Source organism: Rissa tridactyla, chromosome 2 (assembly GCF_028500815.1).
Source record: "Rissa tridactyla isolate bRisTri1 chromosome 2, bRisTri1.patW.cur.20221130, whole genome shotgun sequence".
Lineage (NCBI taxonomy): Eukaryota > Metazoa > Chordata > Aves > Charadriiformes > Laridae > Rissa > Rissa tridactyla.
The window spans coordinates 95562885-95576268 of record NC_071467.1 but is presented as its reverse complement, the minus strand read 5'-3'; the positions used below and the strand labels follow the sequence as shown (position 1 = coordinate 95576268).

The 13384-nt window shown below is 42.9% G+C and overlaps 1 protein-coding gene and 1 long non-coding RNA gene across 16 annotated transcripts in view; one reads left to right on the top strand and one right to left on the bottom strand.

The window, feature by feature from the left end:
• LOC128905217 (uncharacterized) overlaps nt 1-13384 on the bottom strand; it is a 46881-nt gene that overhangs the window by 4958 nt on the left and 28539 nt on the right. For 7 of the 15 annotated variants that reach the window (XR_008464777.1, XR_008464786.1, XR_008464780.1 and 4 more), the window contains 5 exons: nt 8129-8254; nt 6046-6203; nt 5583-5655; nt 4733-4792; nt 4478-4585 (listed from right to left, as the gene is read on the bottom strand). This is a non-coding gene — a long non-coding RNA (uncharacterized LOC128905217). Of the gene's footprint in view, nt 1-4477; nt 4586-4732; nt 4801-5582; nt 6204-8128; nt 11529-13384 lie in introns of all 15 variants that reach the window. The other 8 variants (XR_008464782.1, XR_008464783.1, XR_008464779.1 and 5 more) reach the window with 8 other exon arrangements.
• ADTRP (androgen dependent TFPI regulating protein) overlaps nt 1-13384 on the top strand; it is a 33364-nt gene that overhangs the window by 8710 nt on the left and 11270 nt on the right. The window contains exons 3-4 of the mRNA XM_054190948.1: nt 168-269; nt 11686-11801. Of these exons, the coding sequence (XP_054046923.1) occupies nt 168-269; nt 11686-11801 (218 nt within the window). The remainder of the gene's footprint in view (nt 1-167; nt 270-11685; nt 11802-13384) is intronic.

Here is a 13384-nt window from a genome sequence, read left to right as displayed (position 1 = left end):
CTTTCTTTATGTTGTAACATGTGAGACACGTGAGTTTATCTGGCAATATCGCCATTTTTCATGTAGGAGATGTTTTGCCTTCTCAGAAATGACAGCACTAGCCAAATCCCATCAATTATGTCTGCCTTTCATTTTGAAATGTCTTTCATTTTGTATTTTGGTTCCAGTTTGTGTCTATATCCTTTTGGACACTGTATACCTACAATCGAGAGCTGGTTTACCCCAAAAGCCTTGATGGAGTCATCCCGCTCTGGTTAAATCACGCTATGGTGAGTAAGAAACACCCCCGCCTCTCGCAGAGGCAGTGCGTGTCCCACCGTTGCATTGTGCCTCTTTCCAGAAGAGTTTCACGGCTTCTTCTTCCTCACCTCCTCCTTCCTACTTATCTGAATCCGCTGTTGAGCTGTGCACAGCAACCAGATGCATGTGCTTGCAGTCGCCTCGAGAAGCCTTTTAGCGCACAAGGAATGTCAGTGAATCGGTGCTTGTCAAACCTCTGAAGTCAAAGAAATGATGCGCAGTCACAGGAAAAAAAAAATAAATCGCTTCTCAGTTATTGTAGCTCAAAAAATAAATTGTTTCTGCAAACGGAAGTCTACGAAATACAAAATGGCTGGGAGTGTAACAGAGCAGTTCTTAATTTTTTAAAAAGGTGAAGGAATTGAAGAACATCTGACAGCTCAACAGCTAATGTGTGCGCAGCTTTGAATAGCTGAATTGCAATGATTGTTTACAGATTTTCTATAAATACTTTCCAGATTTCTCCTTCATTTACTCGGGCTGTTTTTATGATGTGTTGAATAATCACATATTTCTCATCAGTCAAGTGTAAGGAGGCTGACAGTAACATGGAAACCGTGGGTGGATTGTAAGGTCAGGGAGGCCTCGTGGGGCTAATGCGAAGGGGGAGAGAAGGGAGAGGTTCAGCCCCAGACTGAATCAGAGAAGCCAGAAAGGATGAAATAATCACACAGAAGACTCATTTCTCTCCACGCTTCATTTCTTAAGTACAAGGCTTTGCAACCCACCGCAGCAGTTCCCGATGCGTGGGGAAGGTGAACGCAGAAGGCTTCAGGGTTTCTGGCTGAGGACACTTGCTCAAGGTTTCGAGCAGCCACTTGATTTAGACAGGCACATTCAGACACGTGTGCCTGGAATCCAAACACACATAGGCACGCCTGCATTACTGATATCCCAGTGACAAACTGCAGCCATCCTGCACTTTTAACCTTATCACCCGCTCTCTGCCCACCAATGCGTCTCCACCGGGGCCTTACGTGGCTGTCCAAACCTCCACATGGACGCAAACGGGCACTGCCCTTTCTCAAAACCATCGTCCACTGAAAAGAAAGATTCCTTGGGTCCTCAGCATCACACTGGTTTCAGGTCCAGGATCTGGTACAGGTGACTGGTTTAAGTTCGAAACCTTCACGGTAGTGGAGGTGCCGGGGAAGGGAGGGCACAGGGTGGAGCCAGGAGGAGATGGGCTTTGCTGCTTGTTTTAATCCCAGTGCACAGCTGAGAATTTGACCCTTCCACTTCCACATTTGTTTATGACATGGGACGGTTGAGGGGTACTAGAACGTACATTTTTATTTCGTGTGCAAGAATTCTTTGCAGGAATCCCTCAAACATATTCGTTATAACTTCTTTCTTACCCTACCTGCATCTACATTTCATAACAGAGTCATTCTGACAACAACAAAAAGCTTTTCCATTTCAGAAATGTCAAAAACAGGTGTTAAAAAAGGAAAACAATTCTTCCTCAAAATTATTTTGACGAGAGAGAAACTTCACATAAAGCAAACCTCTATCACAACCTAGTATTTTATTTCTAAAGCTCTTAATACACTACAGACATCTTGTGTTTGACAGTTCCTGGGTGGGAAATTTTCCTTCCAGTCACTATCGAGCATAAAACAGCTGCCACCAGAGTAGAGCGATCCCTGCTATTGACAAGCCCCATGGTTTGGGACACCTTCCAACAGGTGCCTTCAGGCTTAGCTGAGGCATTTCTTTCTTCCTACTCAAAATACCCGCTGGGAACACTGGGAAGATCCAGGGAGCTGCCGACACTTTAAGGGACAATCTCCAAGTTCTGATTGCCAAGCAGACGCTTTCTCTTTGGGTTCATTGCCTTGCACGTTGCTATACTTTATGGCTCTGAGACTACAGACTTTTCACGGCAGATTGAGGCAGCATCTAGCTGGCTTTGGTGGAAAAAGGCATCGGTGTATCAGTAGTAGACGTCAGTGCCATATCGTTTGCGGTGGGAGTAAATTTTGTGTGTGGTTTTTTTTTTTTTTTATCACGGTCTGTTTTAACGTTGTAAATAGGGAAAGCATATGTCGTTATGTAACTGAGGAGCGAACCTAAAAAATAATCATGCAAAACCACTTCAGGAATAGCAAGCTCCTTGAGTTCGCAGTGCTGCTGCAGCATTTTCCTTGCAGAAGTGAACGAGCCATTTATTTTTCTCACATTTACTGCTCTTGCAATGGGAGAGCGTTGCCCACCTGGTAGCCCAGCGCCGTGCAGAGCACACGACATTTTAGGCATGTTTTTTGCACTCTGAGCCAAAACATTTTTTGTTTTGCAGAAAGGAATCTTGTCAATATTTGAAGGAGGCCAAATACTCCAGACTACCTAGGTTTCTCTCTTTGCTTTTCTACTGAGTTTAACCCAAGGGCTGCACCTCAGTTTTCACTTTTGGTTGTCTGAGATAATTGCATTTCACCATCTTTATACAAAGCTTTGACCTTCAGGGATGAAACAAAAACAAAACCACCCTACTTATGTCTCCAGCACAATTATTTTATTTGAACAAGATCTTTGAATTGGAAGATGGCTGAGACAACAGATACGCTGGCCAATTCGTCAAGTGAAATTGTTTATTCTTTTCCCAGTCATCTCTTTTCAAGCGACATCTGGATACTCTCCAGAAGGCGACTAACTGCTGGAGACAGCTTGGGTTAAATCACATGCATGTATTATTCAACTTAACGGCAGTATAGGGGAACGCTCCATTTTGAAGGGTCTGACAGAATCGAATGCTAAACAAAGAGGGGCAATGGTGGGTCAGAAGCAATCGCTCAAAAACATTTTAATCTATAACAAAAGAAAAGATACACGTCAACATTGACCAGATGCGTTCACAAAAATGGTAATGGTACAGCTGCCTTTTTGTAAAGGAGGTTTATATTTTCAGTCTGTAAGGCGCAGTTCTTCTAAAACACAAATTTTCTTGCAAAAAAGCACAATTTTCTTTATTTTCAGGCTGCAGCTAAGTTTAAATTAGGAAAAGTGATGGCTAAACTATTCTGTAGCTGTGTTACCCTCTCACCTTGACAAAAATCAGCATTTTAGTGTCCTGGACACTGACACATAGTTATGAACCATGCATGTTCTGAAGACCTTATCAGCTACGTAACTAAGAACAAAAAAGGAGGGATGGTAAATGGAGGCACAGAAGAAAAATTACGTATGTGGCAGACTTTCAGCAAAAAATGACAACAGACCCCACGTGGCCTGAGCCTCTCAATCTTCTTTGCGCTTTGCCCCGATGAAGAGTACCTGAGAAGTATCTGAATGCAAAAGGAAAATATAGGGGAGTGAAAGAACAACCTGGGCATATACGAGTAATTTTCCTCCACTGAAGCAAGCCGCCTGACAACAAGAATAACAGCAAGACTCGCCATGTCCCCTCTCGTCTTGGAGCTTCTCGGTATCTACAAGCTCCTTGTGTTCTGCCCACCTAGCTGAACCATTACCTGCCCTAGTGTGGACACAGATACATCAACAGAAATGTTATTTTGGATCAGTACGGTTTACTTCCATCTGGAAAAGAAAATAAATCGTATGAATACAAATTACTCCCTCCCATGCGAGGGCACCTATGCGATGGATTGTATCTTTCTACAGCTTATTTTAGGAAGCTGCTGTAACACCTACCAACCAAGGGGGTGCAAAATCAGAGTGTGGAGCAGAACCCGCTTGTCCAGACCACTCTAACTGGACTCCTGCTCTGGGTGCATACACAAGAACTACCTCAGGTTCATCTTTGACCATCTGAAACGATTCTCCTTGCAATTGGTATTTAATGCTTAATAATTCTTGCATATTTACACAAGAGAGAAAAATTTCCATTTGTTTGCATTTCACAGCATCTCAGTCTTAAGCTGTCTGGCAACTATGGATGTTCATAGTCTTCCAATTACATTCAGCTTTTGGCAAAGAAGAAGAATGTGTGTGTGAGGGATATGGCACATGAAATTAATCACCCCACACATTTAAGAGCAAAGATGCTTAGCTTTTCCCAGCACTACATATATATATTTTTTTTGAAGTTTACATTTTTGTTGACATAAGCCCGTTTCCTCAGGGAGAAAGTATGTGTTTCACAGACAAATGTTATGTCAGGGAATTCTCCCGGGCTGCTGCTACCCCGACGTGCACAGGTGCAGTCTCCATAACCCACCCCGCGAAGGAACAGCTGGAGCCAAATATTCCACAGCGAAGGATATGTCACTTCAGTCTCATGTCAGCTTCCAGCTGCAGCGCAACATCAGCTTCTTAGACTAGGTATCTAATGTCAGGGAGAAACGCAATTAAAATTCTGGCATTGACACGAAGACAAAACATTTGCTAGTATGCAATAGGATATTCAGCCAGGGCTTTATTTCCAAAAACGCATGCACGCCTGCAGGAAATGTTATCTCTGAAACTCTTTTACCTTTGATCATACAATTGGTCTGATGCTTCATCCATTTTCACAATAATGCTCCCGAACTACCTACGCATCTCAGAAAAAGCAGAAAAAAAAAAATATGTCGCTTTTCAGGTGAGTATGAACAGACTTGGAAAGGGCAGAAAGAGACGGTAGCTGACAGTTCAGAGAGGAGTGCTGCTGGAGTTAAAATTGAGGAATAGCTTCCTGGCTCATTTGTCACCACACCTGCTCAGTTACAGGGCTCCCCGTACCTCCCACTCGATAAAATAAATGTGTGGTTCCCTGAAAATGCACCGATGGCTGAGAATATAAGAGGCAGCTAGTAACTCTGAGAGAGAATTCTTTCTTTAACTAAATATTTTAATCAAGGCAATGTACTAGTTAAAGAAATAAAATGAACAATAATGCTTAAGCCCCTCCCACCCTAAAAGATGAAGAGAGGTTAAGAGAGGAAGAAAAATGTAAAAGGACAGATTACAAAGGAAAATTTTAAAGGAGGTGTTTGAATGAAGGCAGTATCATAGCAGAATAAATCAAAAGAGGGAATTTGTTCCAAAATGAAGCCAAGAAAGGAGAGAGCATACAGAGATTCAGAAAATTATGAGGGGTATAAGACTAAATAGGGGTTACGGTGACAGGAAGCCATTTAGTTTTATTACAGGCAGATAACACAGGCTGTAATGGTTTATAAAAGCATCCAACCCAAGGAAATTTCCATAGACGAGAGGACGTTTCCCAACAAAGAGCTGAATAACTGAGTAAACATCTCAAGGGTCAACCAACGCACACTAGTTCCATGAGCCTCATAAGGCAGCACTGAAGTGGGTTTTTACTTTTCTGTGCAGTAACGTACCGATGGAGAAGATACAAGCATGAGTATCGGCCACAAGTGGTTGTCGGCACAGACAGCTCTGCGGGGAACTTGTCTGCAAGGAGAAAACACGGGCAGTTTTTCAAAAACACTCGATGGTGTCCAACTGCACCCAGAGGAGTTTAGTTTGGCCAGCGGTAACTGTGAAAAATCCCCTGCTAAAGTCTCGCACGTTAATGGAAAGCAGACATCAGAGGGTGCGTAAATGCAGACGAATTAGAAACAAACAGCGAAGGTCAACCGAGGCATCGTTTCCTTCGCCCGGGAGTCAAACGGGGTCACAGCGAGCCAAACGGCGACGCACGCGTTAGGCGTACGAGTGATCTCAGCAGCTCTGGGGAGATTATTCATGGGCTTAAAACCCAGCCTAGGCTGGAGCCGGCAGCTGAGCACAAGCTCTACCCAACCCCATCTCCTCAGCCCCAGGAAACCTGCTTCTACTTACATTCTCAACAGCAAAACGAGGCTCTAACGTTGAATAAATAGACAAATTACTCAACATATACGGGAAGTAAAAATTCCATGTGGTCTTCCCAAACAGTGGAAATAATATCCAGAGAGGGCTATTTATCTCAGTTTAAACTCATGAACCTGAAACGTATCCTGGGAAACATACAACATAGGGTAGGAAACAAAAAATAAACAGGAGAATGTTGTAATTTCATTCTTCTCCACAGGAGATGAATTATCATGCCAATATTTCAGATCAAGTTCAGCATATGTTTAAGAAACTTTTTCCCCACCGTATTCAGATGACAGAGCTTATGAGCAACAAAAATTTCTTTTGCAATTTTACAACTAGTTCAGATGCACCCAAGTTTGTCAGGAAAAAAGCAAAGAGTCCAAACCCAAGTTTAAAAAAGCCAAAAAGAGCCACAGAGGATTTTTAAATCAAATGTTTGGAATTAGAATCCAGATTACAAGTGTGATTAGTTAACAAAACGTCTCTGATAATTTGGAAAGTCCCATAACTTTTATCTTTCCACTGTACAAATAAACTAAAAAAAAAAAAAAAAAAAGGCATTTAAAAATACTTAAAAAACTTGTAAGCTGAAAGCTTTCCTCAACAAGCAGAGGCTGTAAAACAAGTAAATATATCAATATTTCAAAGAACATAAAAATAAGTACTAACAGGATTCCTGTCAAGAGAAGAAAAAAGCTCTCTGATTCACTTCGGTTCATTGATAGCCTGATCAGCACACACAGCTATTGTTTTAGCCTCCTTTCTTTACCTTGGAGGGAAATAGGGGTTTTCTCTCTCGGTGATAATTATTTTTGACAGTTTCACTGTTTATATGTGAAACTGAGAAACTGTTAATTGAAATAAAAAATGAGTCACTGTTTCCAGCAATTTTTGCCAATGTTTTGATCTGTGTCAATCTGAGCTTAATTATTAAGTTTTCTTTAAAGCAAGAGGCAAAACTGTATATTTGAATTTGACCCCATACAAATGCTGCACTCTTCAGACGTATGTCAGTTTAAGGATATAAAGCACAGCTAAATAGGGTTGAAAGTATATTTAATGACCATACACTAGAGACCTATGTTAAAAATAACTCAAATGAGAAAATACACTGGGGGTTTTTTTTGAGGAGGATATGAGAAGTCTTTAAAGCCTTTCAGCAGATATGATTAACCATGATATATGGTCTATCACTAATGATGCTGCCAAAGTCAATGTCTATCGGCTGTGAGAGGGAAATCGTTTGGGAAGCCAACTGCGTGTCATAGGCAAAGGGCAGAGTCTGCACCCCGGCGCCAACCACGCGTTCCTCTGGTGTCTGCTGTATAAATAACGCATCTGCTCTCATAAACATGCTCAGTTATTCCGTAGAAATTCCACCGTGATTTTACTGTTAATGGACAAACTGGGCTCGGCAGAAATACATGAAGTCAACAGCAGACTCTGAGATAGCAGAAGTGCAAGGGAAGACTTTCCCACATGTTTATTTGGCCTGGGGTGTATGCGTACATGAGAAGGAAGAAGGGGGCGGGGGAGGAAAGAAAAAAAAGCAGCAGCTTTATATCAACAAAGGAAGAATGCTAAAGCGAAACATTTTCATTCTGGTGCATGAAGTAGTGGAGAACTGTTGCAGAAATCTCTCTCAAGAAGGCATTTGCATGGCAAGTTTAAATGGCCCTACAAAAAGCATATCTAGTTAATAGACACAGTGGTTCTCTCTAACTAGGAACAAGATAATAATCTATTATAAATAAAATTGGATTAATATATGGCAATTTTTTTTTAAAAGATACAATTATTTGTACAGAAGACACAGCACACACTTTAAGTCATGTGCTGGTGTCATCATTGGAATTGTGAAGAAAGCAGCTTTCCTATGCCACAACAAATTTTCTTTTTTCTTTTCTTCTTTTTCCAAATCAGGATAGAACCTGTTCACAAAACAAGAACACAGCCCCACTCTTGAACACTTTCACCACTTTTGGAGGTGGAAGCACTCTTTCAGGGAGTGGGAAGCTTGGATTCAAGCTCCTGCAAATCAGGCAGAGTAGAAATTTGAACCTACCCCTTCCACCGAGCTCCTGGTTATTTCCAAAAGCAGCCAAATTTTCAGCTTTGCCAGTGACTTTCAAACTGCTCTTGATTTACGGGACATGAGTATTTTCTCTAACTCCTCTGTAAGTGAAAGAGCCTGCCAAAAAATGACTAGTTAAGCAAATCAGCAACATCTAAGTCAACACAGAATAAAAAGAAGAGTTCCCAAATGTCTTTCACAACCACTACCAGTTAGCTACTCATCTGCAGTGCCGATGGGTGTTAGAGCAGTGGGCTCCCCCTCGCCACCCCCAGCTTGTAGGTCCCTGTGACTGTCTCATGCTGTCCTCACATTGTTCATGTGCTGCTGCAGGGTGCCTCCAGCCACCATCCAGTGCCGTGCCGCTCACTCCCATGAGGAAAATGAGAAATTGTAAATGAGGTACAAAGCTCTGCTTTTCTCTCCTCTCCCCCCTTTCCTGCGGGATTCACATACTGTAGGGCAGCGCAAAGATGTATGAACTGAGAAAGAGAAGAAGTTGGCTAAGGGAGTGGAGACACTGGTGGCCTCAGTCACGATAGCTTGCTCCCATCAGAAGAGGGGAGCCCCCATTTCTCCGTGCTTTCAGCCTCTGTTTCTGGACGCGAGCACTTGCACCAGCTCTGGAGCCTGCACGGCCCCTGGCGAGCTGGTTCAGAGGAAAACGGAGGCTGGGTCAGAGATGCCCAGAGGGTGCTTGGCAGAATCGCACTCAACTTCTTGTCTAGCTTCTCCTGTAAAGGACTTGCCCAGCTTCCTTAGGTGGTCATTTACCTGCCCACCCTTGCTACATATTTCCCAGTATAAAGCTACATCTCTCTTGAGGAGAACTGAGCCAATCACTCTTGGTCCTACCCGCGATGGGCATGGAGAACTTGCCCAACGCAGTCATCACTGTATCAACCTCTCCCATTTTCCTTTTCTCTCTAGATGCAACAACGCATTCAGTCCTGATTTCTACGCCTGCCTTCGGACTGCCTTCCTCTTCATACTTTCTTGCTGTTTGTGCTGTCCTTTTCTGGACGTGCTCCAAATTATCTGCACCTCTCGACATGGGGTGCCCTAAGCCAGAGACAGAGCGCCAGCCAAAAACCTCATCAATTCAAGTGGAGCAGCATAGTTACTTCCCAGGTCTTTCTTACACACAATATTCCTGTTAATACCATCCCAGAATGCCACAAGCTTTTTCTTTGAAAGCAGCATCATATTGCTGACTTGTGCTTATTTAACATCCACTCTGAGAACAAAAAGCCACGAGCTAAGGAAATAAGTATATAAAATAACCCCCACCTAAAAACTGTTCACTTCAACAAAGGATTATATCACCAGGTCACTCATACTAAATCCCTCTTAGGACAGCAATAATACATCTGGAACAAACAGCTTATCGTTGTTAAAAGTGTTTAAATTAATTAAAAGACTAGGAAGGACGTTTCATATATCCCAAAGGGATTTTGTAGGCCACTGGATGTCAAATGAAAACAGGACCTATTTCCACTTCACATAACAGACAAATCCACCGTGAAAGGCTAAAGCCTAAAAGTGAGGACAAAGTGCAAGTTTTCCATCGTTGCTGTCTTGCATGGGCATTTTGTGTTTTATTCAAAACACACCACCTATGGAAAATAAACGTTTTCTAATCATTCCAAAAGCAGCTTAACACATAGATTTCCAACTAAGAGACAGTTACAGGGATTATATATGAAAGCTGTGTGCACTGGAGACATTTTTCTGGTTAAACGGATCCAGGAATCACTTGTACTGATGCAACAAGACCTCTGCTACCAACCAAGTGGGTTGTAGAGAACAGAGGAAAATCTCAGTGCCAATAAGCGAGAGGAACTGGAACATCAAATAGATCTTTTCTATCTATCTCTTTTCTCTGAAAAACGATCACTGAGATGGACGGCTTATTTTGGTAGTAGGACAGACAGGTATGAATAGCAGCTCCTGGGGGTGCGCTGGTGGGGCCTGAGGGACGACACGTAGCTTCCAGTGAGTTGTCACTTGGCAGTGGCAGACAAAAAAAAGAATGTCTGCCTCTTAAAAAAATAGGTAAAGAATGTTTTCATGCATGCTGTATGTAGCTCAATGTGCATTTAAAGAATTTCATGTGTGTTTGTGGCAACTTATAGTACAAATATACAGCACTAAAAATTTGGCACCATACTACTTTATGAGATACATGTTTGTCAGAAGCTGTGCTGAGTACTTTGAAGGTATGTACTAGAACCACTTCCCTGGGACAAGACAAAAGTTCATACCATACAACCAAGCATGTTGTGCCTTTAGAAAAAAAACAAAACACCAAAAATTCATTATTTTGGTGTTTTTTTCTGTTTAAAAGCCTAACTTTCTCTGCTGCCCTTCCCCACTTCTTCCCCCCATCTACTCGTGAAACTGTTTGCTTAATTAATAGGAATTTAACCAAGTAGTTAGCTACAGCTGTTGTTGTAGTTTTCTCCTGTTGCACCTCATTGACTGTTTTTGCTGTGCTGTTCCCCAGTGGTGTTTAGGCCTTCTGTTGTAGGTATTGCAACTTAAAACTATCATTTGCTTGCACAGGGAATATTACAAAACTTTTAGTGGGGAAATTTCACCCTAACTAATTATTTCCTGAAGTTGCCACAAATCAGCCAACAAGTTGAGGCGTTAGCATGCCAAGAGCCCCGCATTGCCTGTTTAACATCTGAGCCCAGAGGGACTTCTGCTGTGCTCCCAACTGCCCCATGGGCGCACAAGTGTGGACCACCCCTCTAGCAGGCAGATCCCCACCACAAAATAGTCAGTGCCACCAAGCTGTCCGCTCTGTGCTGAAAATCCTCCGTGCTCAGACAATTATCATCATAAAAGCCCTTGAAACTGAAGCTGCTTCATACAATTCAAACTCTTTGACCAAAAAAAAAAAAAGAGAGAGAAGGGAAAAAAGCTTCTCCAGCAAGCTAACACTTTACTAACTCTTGGTTAAGCTTGTCTGAAGTTCCTTCCTCATCTTGAATCACAGCTAACAAGTCCTCTGTATGTTTTCCACCACATTTCTCACTTTACAAAGAGAAGCACAACACGCTGCAATTGCACTGGAGCAAACAATAAGTGACAATATATAAAATACAATAACGAACTGAAGAGAACATGAAGACAATTTAGCAATTGCTTAATGAGTTCAAGGAGGAGACTTTTGACATCCTCAAGTGCGCATAACGATAGACTTCAATATCTTTTGTACTCTAATGGGAATTAACAAAAAAATTATTGCATTATAAAGTGTAAAAGGAAAGCTCACCTATTATAAAGTAACGCAGATCATTCTACAGGCAGACGTCATTACAGTACTTTTTACAGCATACTAAAAGAAAATTTCCATGCTCGTTACTGCAGGGGCACTTCTTCACTATAAAAAAATATGAAATATGCACATTTGTATACAACTACCTTCAGTATTGTGGAGTAATCTTTTGCTCACGGGCGGGCTCTTGAGCTTTCTGATCAGCAATGACCGAAGGCGAGGCATTGCCACTGATCAGTGACAGACTTTCTTTTCTCCTCAGCACACGGCTGTATTACCATTTGCTGTCCTGGAAATCCTTGCCATGCCACATCGTTACCCGGCAAAGAAGAAAGGAGTGATCCTATTAGGATTTGTCGCTTTTCTGTATATCAGTTGGTAAGAATTACGTACTTTAAAACATTTTCTTCAAGCGATCTACTTTGTGAAACAAGGCCAAATCCTGCACTTTTAGATTTAAATTCCCTCCCAGACACACGGGAGACAGCAGTCTGTTCTGTGGAGAAGTCATTTAAACTTCAGCTGAGATCCATGAAAACTATTTCCAGACGTAGGCAGAGCAGGTTTCTTCAAACACAATATAGGTCCCGAGACCATACATATCATCTCCTGCTCTTCTAAGGCCTCTTATAGAAAAGCAATTGAATTGCCATAAACTCTGGGTACTTTGAGTTATTTCTGATGGGCTGGAGTTTTTATTTCTACCAGTACCATTAAATTTACCTCCGCTCTCTGTCTTGCTCACTGCAAAACCACCAAATCTCAAAGGTCTAGGGGTCACTGGAGCAGAAGAAGAGTAAAACTCCGTTTGGTATTTGTCAGGGACACATGGCTGGGTTTAGAAACTTGAGATAGAAAATGATACTCAGAGCCAGGTGCAAACTGATGGGTAGCAAGGAGGCATCCGCCCCGCTACCACCTCCCACTCCACCAGTGGATACTGCCTACATTTCCAGCAACGTCCCACAGTTGATCTCCAACCTGTTGGAGGGTGATCCCAAGAAAATAAACTATATCTGACCCTCCCCCTCCAGCCCATAGCCATCCACCCACCTCCTGTGTGTGTCACACACCCCTGGAGCTCAGTTTGCATCCCCTCCTGCTCATTGCATCCCGTCTGCAGTGCCGGGATCTGGAGGCACTGCCTGCTCCATCTAACCGTGGGAGGATGCCAACACTTCAAACCACTCTGAGGATGCCTTATGTTGAGACTCAGCTCAGGAACTGGTCCATATAGTTTCAGGGTACGCTGCAATATCACTTTCCAGAGCTCAGGAAACACCTGGGCCCTAGGGGGGTGGATACAGAACAACTGGTCAGCGGGGAGGTGACGTCCTCATGCAAAGATTTCTGAGAAGGGCTGTGAGGGAATCCATCCTTCCCATTCCTTCCCACCAGTTCTCACTCTCAGCTAGAGACTACCTTCAGCCTACCAGGTGAAAATCTGGAATAGAAAATAAACTGAAACACTCTTGTGACTTGAAACCCATCAGCGTGGCTGTAGATGCAATGGACTTCACTGTTACACTATGTAACCAAGTCAGGAGCCATTTATCCTAATCCAGCCCAGAGCCTAATAGGATTATGACCACGGTTTCCTAACTTCCTTTTCTATGTTCGGTTCACCCAGTTGCTTAACGCCAGGTTTGTTTTGCTTGTCTTCTGACCGCATTTGATTTTTGCTGTCTTTGAGACCAGTGGGCTCTCCAGGTGACTACTGCAGTCACGTGTGCCATGCTTTCCCCTGAAGCCCCCATCAGCTGAGCAATTTCACCTCGCAGGAGACACGGCTCATCCTGAACCCTCATCAAAGGATGAGGATCAACACATTGAGCCTTCCCAGTATCTTCTTTGAATTGATGTTTCATGGTGCTGCTGGGGTCCTGAGTGGAAGGCGGCCCCTTAGAGCTCTTGTCCCCTGTGTCCCAGAGCCCTGATAACTGGATAAATGACATTAGAAT